Here is a 15,149-nt window from a genome sequence, read left to right on the forward strand (position 1 = left end):
ATGAAAAACTTTGTGTTACTGAAGCTTCTCACTGGACTTAAACACAAACTGGCACACACCGAAACACTGTAAACAAAATATAAACTTAGCATCAAAACAGGAAGGCCTGGAATAAAATCAATCAAAAGCTTTGTTTTCAATTTCAGAATAATTGTTTTGTCTCTGGCCAGAAATGCAGAGTTGATTGAAACACAACACATAGAGACCTGCACAGACTCACATGATCAACAAAAAATACTAATGGGTGGACTGACTGCATTTTGCACAATACTGGGCTTCTAAATGCTCACCCAATGCCTGATACTATTTACTAAGTGTGCTGATGACTAACAGCACTGACATTAAAATCTGATAGCATGGATATATAAATTTAAAACAATCTATATAGAATCTTGTAAAAGTAAATTTACTACGGTTTGAACAACTTCCTCGCTAGACCGCCTACAGTTTGAAGCTTTAGTTTAAAGGAAAACAAAAGTCAAATCAAATAGAAACAGATAAATCAAATTAAACATCTGTTTATGTCTAAATGTAAAAGGAAACTGATGCATGCCATCAGGTCAAGCTTCAAGACCAAACTTGTGTCTATGTTGGATCTATACTATAGGTTTCTTTCAGCACCTTCCAAGACACTCCTTTTGGAAGGTGCTGAAAGATGTTTTCATGTAGACCGGGTGCTGCCACGCTCTGATAAAGGGAGAACAGCTGATTATGAAGTTACACAACACAACCATAATACAGCATTAAGTAACTCAGAACGGACCATTTGATGTTCATTAGCAGCCAGGACTCTGGATCATTTGCAAAAGACCCCCCCAGTATTTAACAAAGTGGTTAATTCCTGCAGGATTTAGGACAAAAGCCCATAAACTCACCATCTCTACATGTGGGTTAGGATCAAATGACACCATGTTAGTACCCTATTGAGGGACTGAAACACAGCTCTGTTACAGCCAAAGCATGGCAATCACTCTCAGGTTTCCCTAAAGATCAGGTTCAAATAGACCACAGCAGCAGCAGCAGGTTGGCTGCACTGATACTCAGATTACCAGGAGCCTGAATATTTCATCTCAGGACATGAGACTGTTACTCAAAAAGCAGGAGTCAAGAAGGACAAGTTGGCTGGGAGGTTGACCTGGATGAAACAGGACTCATGTTCTACTGACGTTACCAGGGATCAAGAGTAACATTCAGATGTTATAATTACCAAATACGGGTGTCGGTAACAGTCTCTATCTTTCATGTTGTGGACGTGTGGCGGCTGGAAGTCCACCAAGCGAAACAAAAAACAAGCAATGCTTTCAAAATGCCTGACATGCCATTTCCTGTTGAACCACTCCTGACAGGCCGCACCACCGTTTCCTGACATGGAAGCATCTGCAACGGTGATTCAACATCTGACCAAAAAGCCAGCGAGTCCCACCGTTCTGTAACGCTGGAGACCGAGCGTGTGGGTGGATATGTATTGTTCTCCGTGTGAAGCATCACACACCCCTTCCAGCGCTGTGCTGTCCTTGCCAGAGCCTGGACGCTCCCCTGTGGCATGCCCAGGTTTGCCCACTAACATACCCGGAGACAAATCCCTCTCTGGAACGCTGCAGCTCCTCCTGCAGTGTTGCTATGGGCCTGGATTAGCAGCATTGGATCAAAGCTCTTTAGCAGGTTCCAGTTGTTGTGTTTCTAATGCAGGCAGTGATTAATATGGTAAATGTAAGAGGTAAAGCATTAACCTACTCAGTGTGTTTGCAAAAATGATTTTTTTAGTCTTGCTGGTACAAGGCAGCATAACAGCTGATGATGTAATAACTGCTAGATCATGTGAGTGATTAATGAGTTGAAACAGTTCTAAGCTCATATGAAGCCAATCATTAATTTGGATTTGAATCTGGAAGACAATTCCACTCTTAATCCAACACTTTATAACATCATTTTTGCTGTATGGTCTCCTCTGGCGACAAAGGAAATAATCTTCAGCTGCTAAATGCTAAATGCACTGTGTTGTTTATTTGTTGGTTTTGAATTTAATCTGTTGGCCTTTTTATAGCAGGATTTGAGATCATGAAACAAACTCTATTCAAACAAAGTTGAACTATGACTGATTATTGAAGATAATTCATGTTCCAACCCTGCTTCAGCTTCCAGTCATCCAAAGCCCACATACAAGCATCAAAAATTACATGCCATCAAGAAAAACTCAACTTAAGGGCCACTTACTATCCTTTTTCAGAGCATTCCACAGTACTTCTCCCCCCAAAAATGCTTTTTTTGTAGCACTTTCAGCTGAGTCTTTGCTGCATCACCTCTATGTCATCTTCAGCTCCAACAATAAAGCAACGAGATGCAATTACTTGTCTTGGAAAAGCTGATGAAAATTATAGCTAAAAGTTCAAAGAAAACTAGAAAATTTATTTCTGGTTCATTTCCAGCAGGTCGTCTCCCTCTCTCTCTCTTTCACCACTTGTCAGGTCTGCTTCTGAACTATACACAACCAACGCAAGGCAAAAATGTCCAAAAATACCCTTTAAATACGATGCAATGAGGGTACAAATCAAATGTTTACTATCCGATGTGGTCAAAACTCTTCACAAAGGTTTCCGCTAATGTTCTGCACAGCTGGGGGACAATTTTATTACAATCTCGGTGACTACAAAGTGATGAATAAAGGAGGAAATGATGAGGTCAAGACTGAATGTGACAGCATGAATAGCAGAGGAACAGGAAAGAGGAACTTACTAACCACAGCAATTAAACAGAGTTACTCAGCAGCGGCTGATTATTCGCCCACCTCTCCTCTCCTCAACCCTACATCCACTACTTCCTCCCTCCAAGCAGACTTTCTGCTCGTGGGATTAGCAGTGTAACTTCAAAGACAAGGCTTGATTGTTATCGGGGTGTCTGCAGTGTGTGGCTGTCGTATGTAAAGGCTCAGCTCAGTGTAAATGTGAAACTTGTCATGTGTGAGGTCTGGCACGCATGTTGCTGCACACTCGCTATACTGTGAGCTGATATGGGCTGGTATGCCTCTGACTGAGGGCAGTAAGAGGATTAGAGTATCAACCACCCCTTAACATCGAAGCACTTTCCTCTTTGATGTGCTGATCACCTGCAATACCGTATGTACTGTTAGCCTCAAAGTTAAGAGAAGTGTGTCTCATGAAACTGAAAAAAAATCTGAATTTAAATAGTAATTTTCAAAAACAATGAAGACAATCACTGTATAGGAGAATTATAACCACACAGACAACATAGTTACCTTGCTCGGCTGTATGTGACTAAAGCAGGGATGGCATCTTCCCACTTCAGGAGTGATCCAAGGTCCGTGCTGAAGAACAGAAGCTGATTTGACTCCTGGATGTTGGTGACAGCTACTCCCCTCATCTGCCAATCACAACTCACTGCACTTCATCCTGGCTTCCATCTCAGGTTGCATCTGTGACGACACCCCCTTGTTTGACACACAATGTATACCAAGAGTGTGTATATGTGTGTGTGTGCACAAAACATGGTGGTAATGCAACTCCACACAGTGTGCTGGAGTGTTTCCTAGGTGCCTGCTGTTGGCAAAAGGCTCCCGTGTGCAAGAGTTGAGAGTAAAAAAATGAGGGAGAAAAGACACAGTAGAAGAACACAGGAACCCAGCTGTGACTTGGTCAAAGACCATTCAAAACAAACAAAATATGCCAAACTCAAAGCATCATTCTTGCCAGCCAGGCTGAAAGAAACAGCGAGGTGGAAAGAAATTGAAAAAGACGCTGAGATAGGACCAGAAACTGTGAAAAGAGATGAGAGAAAAGGAAACAAACTAGTTAGTGGCTCTTGGCAGGTAATGTTACAGGATTAGCAGCAGAATGATTTCACTCTGGCTTCTCTTACTTCAGGGTTACAGAAAACATCTCTCAGCATTCAGATTCAAGAATTAACTCACCTTCATATGCAAATGAAACCTGGACAGATTCAAGCTACAAAGTGGATTCGCACATTTAAACACGCACAAACACAACTCTCCTAACGTGCACAAACACATAGAACTAGTTCCCCTTCAAACAACTTGTATATAAACATGAAAATAACATGAATGTGACTTCAAATGCAAAAAAATTAAAATGTTTTCTACATTGTTGCATCTAATGTCACACGAAACTGAATCACAAAAGGTCACAATACAAACACAATCTAGAGATATTACAATAAGTCTTTATTATTGTATTTTAAAGTATACATTCTACTTAGATTATCTGAATGGGGCAAAAGTACATATTATTAATATATCTCAATATATTTTCGGCGTAAGTGCAATCTATTCTGCAGGTCATTTATAAATGTCGAGTATTTAACATTTGAAAAAAAAGATTTTGTAAAAAAGCAGTTTATTATAAAAGGTTACTTTTTCTCTTTACTGTGGTTAAGCTGATGAGTACAAAAAACTGTTAAAAAGGACTTTGTAATTCATAATGTTAAATTTGTCACATTTCAGGGTGCATATGTCACATTTTTCCCATACTCATACATACTTGTTTTAATATGTTGGAAGTCACCATTAGTAAGGCACTTATCAATCATTGTAGTGTAGGTGCTACTGTAACATAAATGTTCTTCTGTTTTCTAAACATTAAGGTCTAGTGTGAAGCCAGCGAGGATTTCTCCTCCTCACTAATGGACACAAATTGTCTGGGATGCTATAAAATCTCCCAGCTTTCCACAGAAGCCGAAAGTCGAAGCAGAGATGTAACCAGGAGCGCTGTCTCCCGTTTGAAATTATTCCGTTTCTGCCTCAAAAAAGATCAACTCAGAGCAAAAACCTGTGTGACTGTGGGCTTCATTCACATGCATTTGTATGTTTATGCACAGAGAAAACTCACAGCTCTGAACATAAACATGAAGGCTGCCACTGTGCTGTATGAATAGCTATTGTTTCTGTGCTAACACAGTGAGTGGTTTTCCCTGGTCCGCCCCACATCCACTTCCTGTGAGTAAGCCTGGACAAGCATTCTTCCACATACACAGCCCTTATTCCGAGTTCATTTAAAACAACCAAGCCATCACGGCAACATTTTTTTCAAGGGTGGTGTGCCATGAACACTGTGCTGACAAAAACACTGATAAAAGATTGCCACCTTGTTCTTTGAATGTTGTGTGGGACACACTAATTACCATCCAGTGTAAATAGGGCCGTCTGCCACGTCATACTCAATCAATTTAGAGTTTACTGTAGTTTAAAACAACTTTCAAAGCTTCTAAGCTTCTCTTGGCACACTTTAAAGAAACCCACAGGCTTTTTCTAAGTTAGGATAACTGCTTCGATGCTTTCTTGGAAATGTAAATGAAAACTGGCTGAGTGTTTCCAACAGCTGGAGAAAAAATAAAATTTCCATCTCCAAAACTGAAAACGCAGAATAATGTGCTGGAGCTACTAAAAAGCATAAAGTGTCATACTGAAGATAAAGCATGCTGCCCTGTAAGGAAAAGAGAATCCTGTTGCTCTTTCGGGTTTCACAGTCCAAACAGGAGTTTTACTGCCCTCCTGTGTTCGATCAGGAGACAAGCATGTTTAAGAAGACAGCACTGGCAGATGTGGCTTTTCGTGGCGACATGAGAACTGTGAGCCATCCTTTAGTCGAGTTACCTGGGATGACATTCGGTGAGACTAAACAGAGAATTCTTCATAAAACTGATTTAGCATCCTTTCAGGGCCGCCGTAGGCAGTCTCACATTCTGTGCGTTTAGGTGGTTGAATGTAAAAGTATGTGTGTGAGAACGTACATCTGGTAAAGTCTGGAGCAAGTTCCACCCTGTAGAATTATAGAACACAGTGAGAGACTGACAAGACGCTGCTTAGCCGCAGGCTCGGAGGTTCCTCCGTGTCGTATTATCCCAGGAGCACCCTCTGAAGGCGGTCGGCCGGCACGCTGCTCTCGTCCTCGGACTCTGCGTCGCTCTGGGGGTTGGAGCTGCAGGGAGAGGTGCATTCAGGGGAGCACAGGTAGTGCATGAGGGGCAGCCGGTACTTCCCACAGAAGTCCACAAATTTGATCTGGCGCACGCATGAATCAAAGTACACACCTGGAGGAAGTCAGGAGCGACAGGAAAAGCAAAGCCAAGTTAAAGTGGCAGGTCAATGATTTGTACTGTTGTGTACTTGTGTGTGTGTGTACATCAAGATAAAATATACAGTGGTGGAAAAACGTTTTCATACACCCCATACACTTGCATGTATATTGCACTGAGAATCACTCTTGGGGCTTTAAGTGCAATTTATTTTAGTACAAATAAAGTCAAAATACTAAACAAATCCTAAAAAATAGCCATTAAAAACTGAAAATGGATTGGCTCCATAAAAATAAGAAATTTAGAGTATTGGGTCAATTTGTTAGAATTTAGTTTTGTTAGTTTTCTGGTAAACAATAAACAAAGAAATATCATTTGTATTTGTTTATGATTGTTGAATGCAGCCACACCTTTTGAAAGACAAAAAAGATTTTTCCACAAATATTTCATGATAATATTTGAGATTGTGTAAAATTTTAAGGGTGTCCGAAAACTTTTTTACACCACTGTATTTATATATTTAACCGCAGTGATAAACACAGAAACTTGTACACAAGAACACACAACCTAGCAAGAGAGAATGAAGAAAAAAGACCAGTTTGTGTGAAGGAAAAATTACTCTCTTTCTCCTTACTGAATTATTTCCTTGCAGCTGTTAGCTGAAGACATCCTAGAATATTTTGCAGGTTGCATCTGTCAACTACAGTCACCTTAAATAATCCTGTAGATCCTATAGATCATCTCAAATGATCCTAAGGGTTATTACTTTTGAACTCTGTTGCTATTTGCTTCTTTTAAACTAAGGCTCTAAGTACGTCCAGGCCCTCTGCCTCTAATATGACCGTGAGAAAGGCAGATGCTGCAGAAGAAGATACATGAGAGACAACTGGTGTGAGACAAACATAATTGGTCAAGATTAGATATTGTCTCCATATTGGGCTGTAATCTAAACAAGACCTTCTTTCCAACTCAGTATATAGCCAAGGTTGAAGAGAACCCTAAGAATTGATGCTGCCAATGCTCACATCACTGTGTTGCTTGCTGTATCACTTCTCCTGATATCAGTAAACCTCTTTCTCTACTTAAGCCATCTGAGTCTCCCAAGTGTCTCTGTGTACGCCTCCTAACAGTTTGGATATGGATATGTTATCACAGTGGTTCCCAACTTGTGAAGATAAAATTAAGGTTTCCCCAAATAGTTATTAGACGAGGAAAACAGACAGAAAACCTGTTAGGCTGAGTTCTGCTTTTTTATGCTTATTTGCCTTTTTCTTACAGGTTACAGCATATTTTTACTTCTTCAGGTCTTTAAAATGTTTTAAAACTGAAATTGTGAAGGACATTTTTCTATGGCAGGTTGAAGGGCCTTGCTCAAGGGCCAAACAAAGGCTGCTTCACAGTGCCGGGGCTTCAACCCCAGACCTACTTAATAAATAGCAAAGTCTTAACATGCCCAACTGGTCAAAGTGCAGGTAACAAGTGCAAAAGGCTGAGCTGCATATGGAAGAAAAAAAGCAGACTAGTCCTTACATTTTAGACCTAGAAACAACCCAGTATCAACGTGCAAATGCACTGAGAGGGAAAGTCTTACCAGCACACTTGGGGTTGGGACACTTGCTGGCCAGGTCCAGGTAGCGCAGCAGGTTCGAGGGCAGGTCGCAAGGGTAGTAAGGAATATTCCGGCTCTTGACGGTACGTCCTGCCAGCTCTAGAAGCGACGGGGGGTCGTAAGTCATTTCCTTGACGAAACGCACCACCAGCGGGTTGCCTCTGAGACTGAGCTCCTGCAGGTGCACCAGGCAAAGGATCTCTCTCGGCAGGTAGGTGAGCAAGTTGTTGTGGAGACTTAAAGATCGCAGCGAGTGGAGTCTAGAATACGACACAGAGGCACTTTGAAATGCTTTCAACTACAAATCACGACCACAGGAACGGGAAGCTATCAGATCTGTGCAGCGTGATATCATGTATAGCTCCATTTTTGAAGTTTTCTTTGAGGATAGCGTTCCTTGGAGGTTGTGACAGAATGATTCTGTTACCTGGTGAGCTGCGGTGGGACGCTTTGGATGCGGTTGTCACACAGGACCAGATAGCTGAGGTAGGGCAGGTTCGCTATTTCAGGAGGGATGGCTGAGATGAGGTTTCCGCCCAGATACAACAACTCCAAACTGACAAAAAATATAACAGAGAACAAAAACACATTTTTTACATCAAATTGTGTTTTGAGAAGTGCATAGTATAACAGTGATGTTCACATGCTGTTGCAATTAATCGCATCTTTTTTATTCTGTTCTTTGTGCTGCTGACGGTCAGTTTTGTTCATGAATTCATTCTTTCCTGTCCTTATAGAGCCTGCTACTGTTTTGCCAGTGTGTGGGCAATTTTTCTAGTACCTGCATCTCTACCTTTTAAATGCAGACCAGAAGCACTCTGTCTATTTTGCTGAATGGTGTTCAATGTAGATATATTTATTTTACTGCTGTAGATACTGAGTTGATCCTAATGTGATTTTGAGACTGAAGAAACAGCTTTTAATTTTGTACATCTGATATCTTACCGAGTCTTCAATAATCAAGCCAGGTCATGTTTGCAAATGAGAACTGCTTATCAAATATTTACACCTGTCAAAATAAAGGTTGAATAAATAAATAAAAAATTGCTAATGAATGAGGAAAACACCCCAGCCCACACTCTGTTTGTAGTGTACAGCATGTAATAATTAACTTAATGATTAATTATTATTTTGATAAATGTGGCAGCGATTTACCAACGTATGTTTAGAGGTTCAGTTCCAACAGTTGAGATCCGACTTAAATGTGCTGCAGCGTCAATGTTGACCACAGTTAGGTCAGCATTTTCAACAACAAGGCTAAAAATGAAATTAAAGTGCATTATTTTAACCAATAAAGCGAAGTGACTGCATTAAACTTACAAACCATGCCACAAGGGGGCGCAAAAGATGCATCACATCATGTTTAAGAGTTCATGCAGATGCATTTGTCTAAATTTTTCTCAGGGTTTGCTTACAAAATATCAAAAAGACAAATGACAGATAGAACAAATGGGGTTTTTTTTGTACTGTGCATGCATGTATGCATTTCCTGCACACAGTAAAGAGCACAAATACATACTTTTCATTTTGAGATAAATTAGGTTTTTTAGGTGCTGATCTGAAAAACACTACAATCAGTTTCAGCAGACAGCAAAATTGATTGCACATGTTTGTGTTATCGAGACAACAAATAGCCCTGGTGGGTTAATGGAGGTATAGAGTACACAGGGGGTAACTGGGAGTCAAAGAGGGAGACAGGGAGAGGGCCATGGATGGCTGGTCAGCGAAAGTAAGCTGTCAGGCCATCTGCCCGCTGGAACTGATGACACAGCGACTGCGAGACAGGAAACCATTATACTGTCCTTGGTGGCTGAGCACAGAGCAACCCCCTCTGTGAGGGGAACTGAGACATTCAGGGTCTGCTCACAGCCCACACAGCCCACACCGACACAGTGACACAAATCAACCAAACTGGGTGGTTATAAGGTTGTATCAAGGACGGTATAAATCACTCAAAGTTTTCACAGCTAAGCACAACTGTAGCCTTTTTTTCTGTGAAATTTCATCCAAGAAACATTGGAGAAGTTTTCTTCTGTACAAACACCAAGACATATATTATATCACAGAGATCTTACAGTTTTACAGATTTTACCTATTCTTAGATATTAGCCACAGTAAAAAGAATGCCGACAAAGGGTCAAAATTATATACAAACAGACCTCTTTCACAATAGATCTTTAGACTTGTCAAAATGGAAAAGCACAAAAAGCACCACAGTAATGGGAGGACCTCTGTTCTATTCACGTGTTTCAGTAAACTTTAAGGTAATTCTGCCTCATTCATTGTATTTTTTTTACCTGTGTTTTTCCAAACTGTGATCAGATGAAATATAGTTTGTTTTGGGAGGATTGAAAAGTGAAATGACAATCTCCTGTGTATAATCAATTAATCTAATACTCCTATAGCTCATTAGCAAAATTTCTGACAAAATCTACATCACAAAGAGGCCTACAGACCCTTTGAAGGAGCTACAGGTTGGAGTAGCTGGCATCTGTTGCCAAGATGCTTCAGGAGATGCCGATTAAATGTGGAGTCACAAAAATGATGCAAGTGTTAATGAATACAAGAAAACGAGCACCTTGGCTGGTAATTACGGAGCTTCTAAAAGCAGAAGATACTCATACATCTGCTGAGATCAAAGTTTGCCTTTGCAGCCTAATATACTAAATACCACACACAATCTGAAGGTGAATTTGTAAAAGCAAAGGATCGGATGAACGCTAACAAACATTAAGAACACGATACACAGGAATATTTTAAAAAGAACATTGCTAATGATCTGAGGTATGTTTTATTATGCAACACCATAAGTTAGGCCTTGTATATTCTGCATATTAAAGAAGTAATTCAATGTTTCACCGTAGACTCAGAATGAAAGACAATCAGACATTTTCAAAATTTGGCCCCACTTTAAATGAAACTAAAAAAACATAACATATGTAGAGCTGCAGTATTAAGAATGGGCGATTTGGCCAAAAGGTCCCGTGACATGATATTTTCGGTTAAGATCACAGTTCACAATCTAAATCACAATTCAAGACTAACGGGGCTCGATTCATCCTGTTTTCGCCATGATTGTATTCCAAAACATCTGACTGAAAGTGGTGATTTGTATCTCTTCCACTTTGATGCTTCTTTTAGAATGTGTGTCCAACTCTGTCGCACTTTTGCTTAGTTCATAGAAACATTTGAGTAGGACTGTAGTTAATTTCTTTATTTAACGATGCAACGATTTGGACAATTCCTTTGAAAAGAACATCATATGCCATATTAACATGCTCTGTGATAAAAGATCATCAAATTGCCAACCTTTAATATCTATTATATTGAAAATAGGAATCCTGCTTTATACCAAAAATCTGTTTAATGACATTACTGGACCCATATGGCTCAACATTGATGACTGTCAATCTGTTAAGTGAGAGCATTCTGCCATTTACATCTGAGCCACTTTCATTTAAAGTTCGTTATGGCTTCATTCAGACCCACAACAGTGATGGAGAGTGTCAGCATATGCAGCACCTTTGCCACGTGTGAGATTGGACAGTACATTAAGTGACATATAATGCTTAAGGCTGTCTATGCATGCAGTTCACATTTGTGCGCTGTTGAAAATTATATGCAAATGTTACTAGGTTCAATCTGGTAAGATTTTAATTGCAACTCAGAAAAATAACAGGGTTCTCATTCAGAGATGAAGCCAACCGCTTCAGATGCTGGCAGATGAACAGAAAGGACTGCATGTTTGCAGCTCTGAGTTCATCTTTAATTATGCAGGTCATTTAAGTTTAGAAAGCCAGACTCTTCACAATAAAACCCACTATTCCTTTTCGGCTTGATAAACAACTCTCAAAAGCAGCACTGTCAGAGACCAGACCTCAATCTATTTAAGAAACTGTGGCTGAGTTTGGCAGCTAAAGCGAAGGAGATTTAAAGTTCCAAAATACTACGGCCTGTCTCCATGCAATTCTAACGTAAGTGACTTTTTCTACCGTCTGCGTCTTGCACCACTGTGCACGTGTTTTTGATAAAACAGGTTCGATCTTTGCCCTGACAATGGGTCACTGTGACTTTCTAATGTCAAACTCAGTACATGCCAAGATTAACAACAGGCTCATCGCTGGCAGCCTTTTTCTGCTTTCTACACTCTTAACACATAACAGAAAGGTTAGTGCCCTTTGTGTGTTGTCATGAGCCACATTCTCCCTATTTGGTATTTTCTTCTTAGGAAATCTCCTGAATGACAACATATAATTATGTAGCTAGGTCTCTCACTATTTGCTGCAATTTTGCATCTAATCATGTTTAATACACTGTCCTGTAACAATGAATGTGCCCCAAATGTACTCCATGACACTCCTGCTTTCTGAAACTACGAACAGTGTTATTTGGAATATCTCAAAAAACACAACGTGATGTTTACAGAACACCTTGAGCAGAAAATTACCCTGTCCACACTGTGAATCACCAGGTTTACACAATGAACTGACTGGAAGAGGTAGATGTTAAGAGCTGATTAACTTGTAAATATTTTTAAACCCAAAAAGACACAGAAAAACAAAGAGAAAATTCAGCCGCATTAAAATTCACTTTAAAAGCGCTACCAGTTGCCTCAGTGTGACTGAAAAAAGAAATATTTCTGGCCGAATAAATAGGTGGGTTAAGTAGGCTAAGTGCAACTAAAGTGGGTTTACAGTACTCCATATGTCATGACAACAATAAAAAGTGACTCATGTCAGATCCTGCACGCAGATACTGTGAAAGAGCACACCCTTGGGCTTTCTTGTGAGATCCTTGGCTCTTGCAGTTAGGCCAGATGGACATCCTGAGCAAGGCAAGTCTTTGAAGGATCCTCCTTTGTTGTACCTTTGCCACTACTTCTGCACCCAATGGATACTTCCGCCAAGGGCTTGTGCTACCTGCTGAACAGTTTTTCCTGCATTTCGAAGAGAAACAGCCTGTGCACGAATCTCAGATTCTGAAAGAGTAGCTTTTCCACCCTTACTCTTGGTCATGGTAACCACACTTCCAGAATTTGGTTTGAGTGGTTGTGAGTGTAATGCATGATTGTTTTGTTTTTATCCGTTTCATATCTTTGGGCACAAGGAGGCAAGCACAGCCATTAAAATGACTTAAAAAAACAACTAGCACAATTACTGTGAAACCCAAATCCTCTGCAAAATTTGAAATTTTAAGTGTGGGAGGTTGTTGATCTCCTAGTGAAGGGGATTTTTAAACACGTGGACTGAAAAGCGGAGGGAAATGACTCGTGAAATGAGCAGCCAATGGCAAACTTATACCCACAATCTACATTCAGTGAGTGAGACTAATGTATTCATAGATTTTTTTTATTGCTTAGCTATTCATTTGCAACATTGTTTGCTCAAATAAGTCATTTGTAAAAGACACCTGTCAGAATTCTATTAAATGTAGTAGATTTTTTTATAGCAACAAAAAGTTCAAAACCATTACATTTTCAATTTATAAACGCACAAGACAGAGAACATCATCAAATCCTCACAATAAAGAGTTATTTGTTAATTATTTATCAACTTGTTGATTGTTTATTTACCTATGCACTTTCAAACATCCAATTTAGTGTTATATACAATGAAGAGAACAATCCTTCAATTAAAAATGTCTCATTTATTTAAATAAATCAGTTATGATCATTATTATTATTCCGATGAACCCTCCTATTACCTTCAAATGTACTTACATCTTTTATCCTTGGGGTCAATTTGACTCCAGCAATTTAAACCTCCAGAAAATTATTAGAATTAAAATCGTTCCCCAAGTTTATATGTCAGGTACTTTATGTCTTTTTGTTGCCTGAGCAAACCTTTCAAAAAAACAACCCCCCACCCAATTCAATTATACATTCAGAATACCAGAAATCTGCAGATCACAATATAATCTCACTGACTGACCTGAAATTGGAGAGAGATATCTTTTTGGTGTTTTAATAGCTTTCTGTTACTTCAAAGTACATATTTATGTTCTCTATAACATATAATGGAAAAATAATTTCTGCAATCAAGACTAGTAACATGCATTATGTTCGGGGTCAATTTGACCCCAGGAAAAACAAACACAATTTCAAAAAGTTTAGGGCCCAAAAGTTTTTTGAAAATAATAAAATTGCCTGTTGTAGTGACCTCAATATCATCCAAAAAAACCAAAACTAAATTGTGTAAAATGTTGATATTTCTTGCATGTTTTCTGCAGCTAAAAGCCTGGGGTCAAAAAAGAAAAGAAAAATGCTGTCAATCATTTATTTAGAGACGTTAAATATTGAATGGGGTCAAATTGACCCCAAAGATAATAGGAGGGTTAAGACTATTGCTGTCAGCTCACTAATGGAATTACTTACCTGGATACATTCAGCTCTAATTTGGTCTTGTTACTGATTAGCTGGCATTGTTGGTTAAAAGTTCCAGGAAACAGTAAATCACTGCTAAAGGCTAACAAACAACTGGTGTAACCATAGCAACAACACCTGGGAACCACAGTTAGCAAACTGGCTAAACCGACTGAAACGGCAAAATAAAAAAAAAAAAAACACGTCTAAAGTGTACAGTACATTCCAAAGTGTCTCAATATTAAAATTGGACTTTGAAGATGAAGCTCGACTGTTTTATAATCTCATTATGCAATATGGTCGATTAAGCCAACAAGCTAGCTACTAAGAAAACAGGCTACGTGCGTTTACTTTGCTGGACAGTCGCCCATGAATCCTGCCTTGTTAGTTGTCGGTGCTAAGCTAGCTGGTGTGTGACCTACCTGGTTAGGTCTTCTATCTCTGCGGGTATACTTTTCAGTCTGTTTCCGCCGAGTGAAAGTGACTGCAGGCGCCGCAGTTTCGTACACTGCAGCGGGATCTCCTCGAATCGGTTCCCACTAAAGTTCAACACCTCCAGCTGCAGAGAGCCGAACTCTTTGGGCAGCGACAACTCGTCCAGGCGGTTGTTCTTCGCTAGCAGCGTTTTCAGCTTGGTTAGCCTCGTTATGCCCTCGCAGATGGCCGACAGTCCGTTGTTGCTGATGTCCAAAAACTCGAGGTTGCAGAAAACGCTGAGCAACGACGGCAGCGAAGCCAGTCGGTTGTAGTTCAGGTACAGCTGTCTGGTGTCCCTCTTCCTCTCGTCGCTCATGCTGTCAAGGCTCAAAGTGGTCAAACTCAAACGTGAAAAGTCGAGCACACCGTCTCCTACCGCCGCTGCCCCTTCGTGAGTCTCCATTTTGGCGATTTTAGCTTGAATTTCTTTGACTCCGTGTGAAGTCCGTGCAGAAGTTTTGCTGCAAGTTTAAAGTCCCCCGTAAAGCGCGAGTTAGCTCCAGGACTCGCTATCTATTGTTGACATGGACAACGGAGATGTTTCTATACACTTTGCAGCACCATTTAGTAGCATCTCTAGCTAAATCTAGGTCACTAATTTTGCTCTGTCGACATGCTTCTGGAGCCACATTTATCTACTCTGCACGCTTCAACAAT

The 15,149-nt window shown here is 40.1% G+C and overlaps 1 protein-coding gene across 1 annotated transcript; it reads right to left on the bottom strand.

The window, feature by feature from the left end:
- Window positions 1–4,174: 4,174 nt before the first annotated feature.
- lrrc58b (leucine rich repeat containing 58b) lies at window positions 4,175–15,139 on the bottom strand. The gene is made up of 4 exons (XM_023284706.3): window positions 14,438–15,139; window positions 8,082–8,210; window positions 7,637–7,914; window positions 4,175–6,060 (listed from the first exon to the last, which is right to left on the bottom strand). The coding sequence occupies exons 1-4, from the start codon at window positions 14,893–14,895 to the stop codon at window positions 5,867–5,869; spliced, it is 1,059 nt and encodes a 352-aa protein (XP_023140474.2). The 5' UTR covers window positions 14,896–15,139; the 3' UTR covers window positions 4,175–5,866.
- Window positions 15,140–15,149: the final 10 nt, after the last annotated feature.

The sequence above is a fragment of the Amphiprion ocellaris genome, chromosome 11 (genome assembly GCF_022539595.1).
Source record: "Amphiprion ocellaris isolate individual 3 ecotype Okinawa chromosome 11, ASM2253959v1, whole genome shotgun sequence".
In the NCBI taxonomy this organism is placed as follows: domain Eukaryota; kingdom Metazoa; phylum Chordata; class Actinopteri; family Pomacentridae; genus Amphiprion; species Amphiprion ocellaris.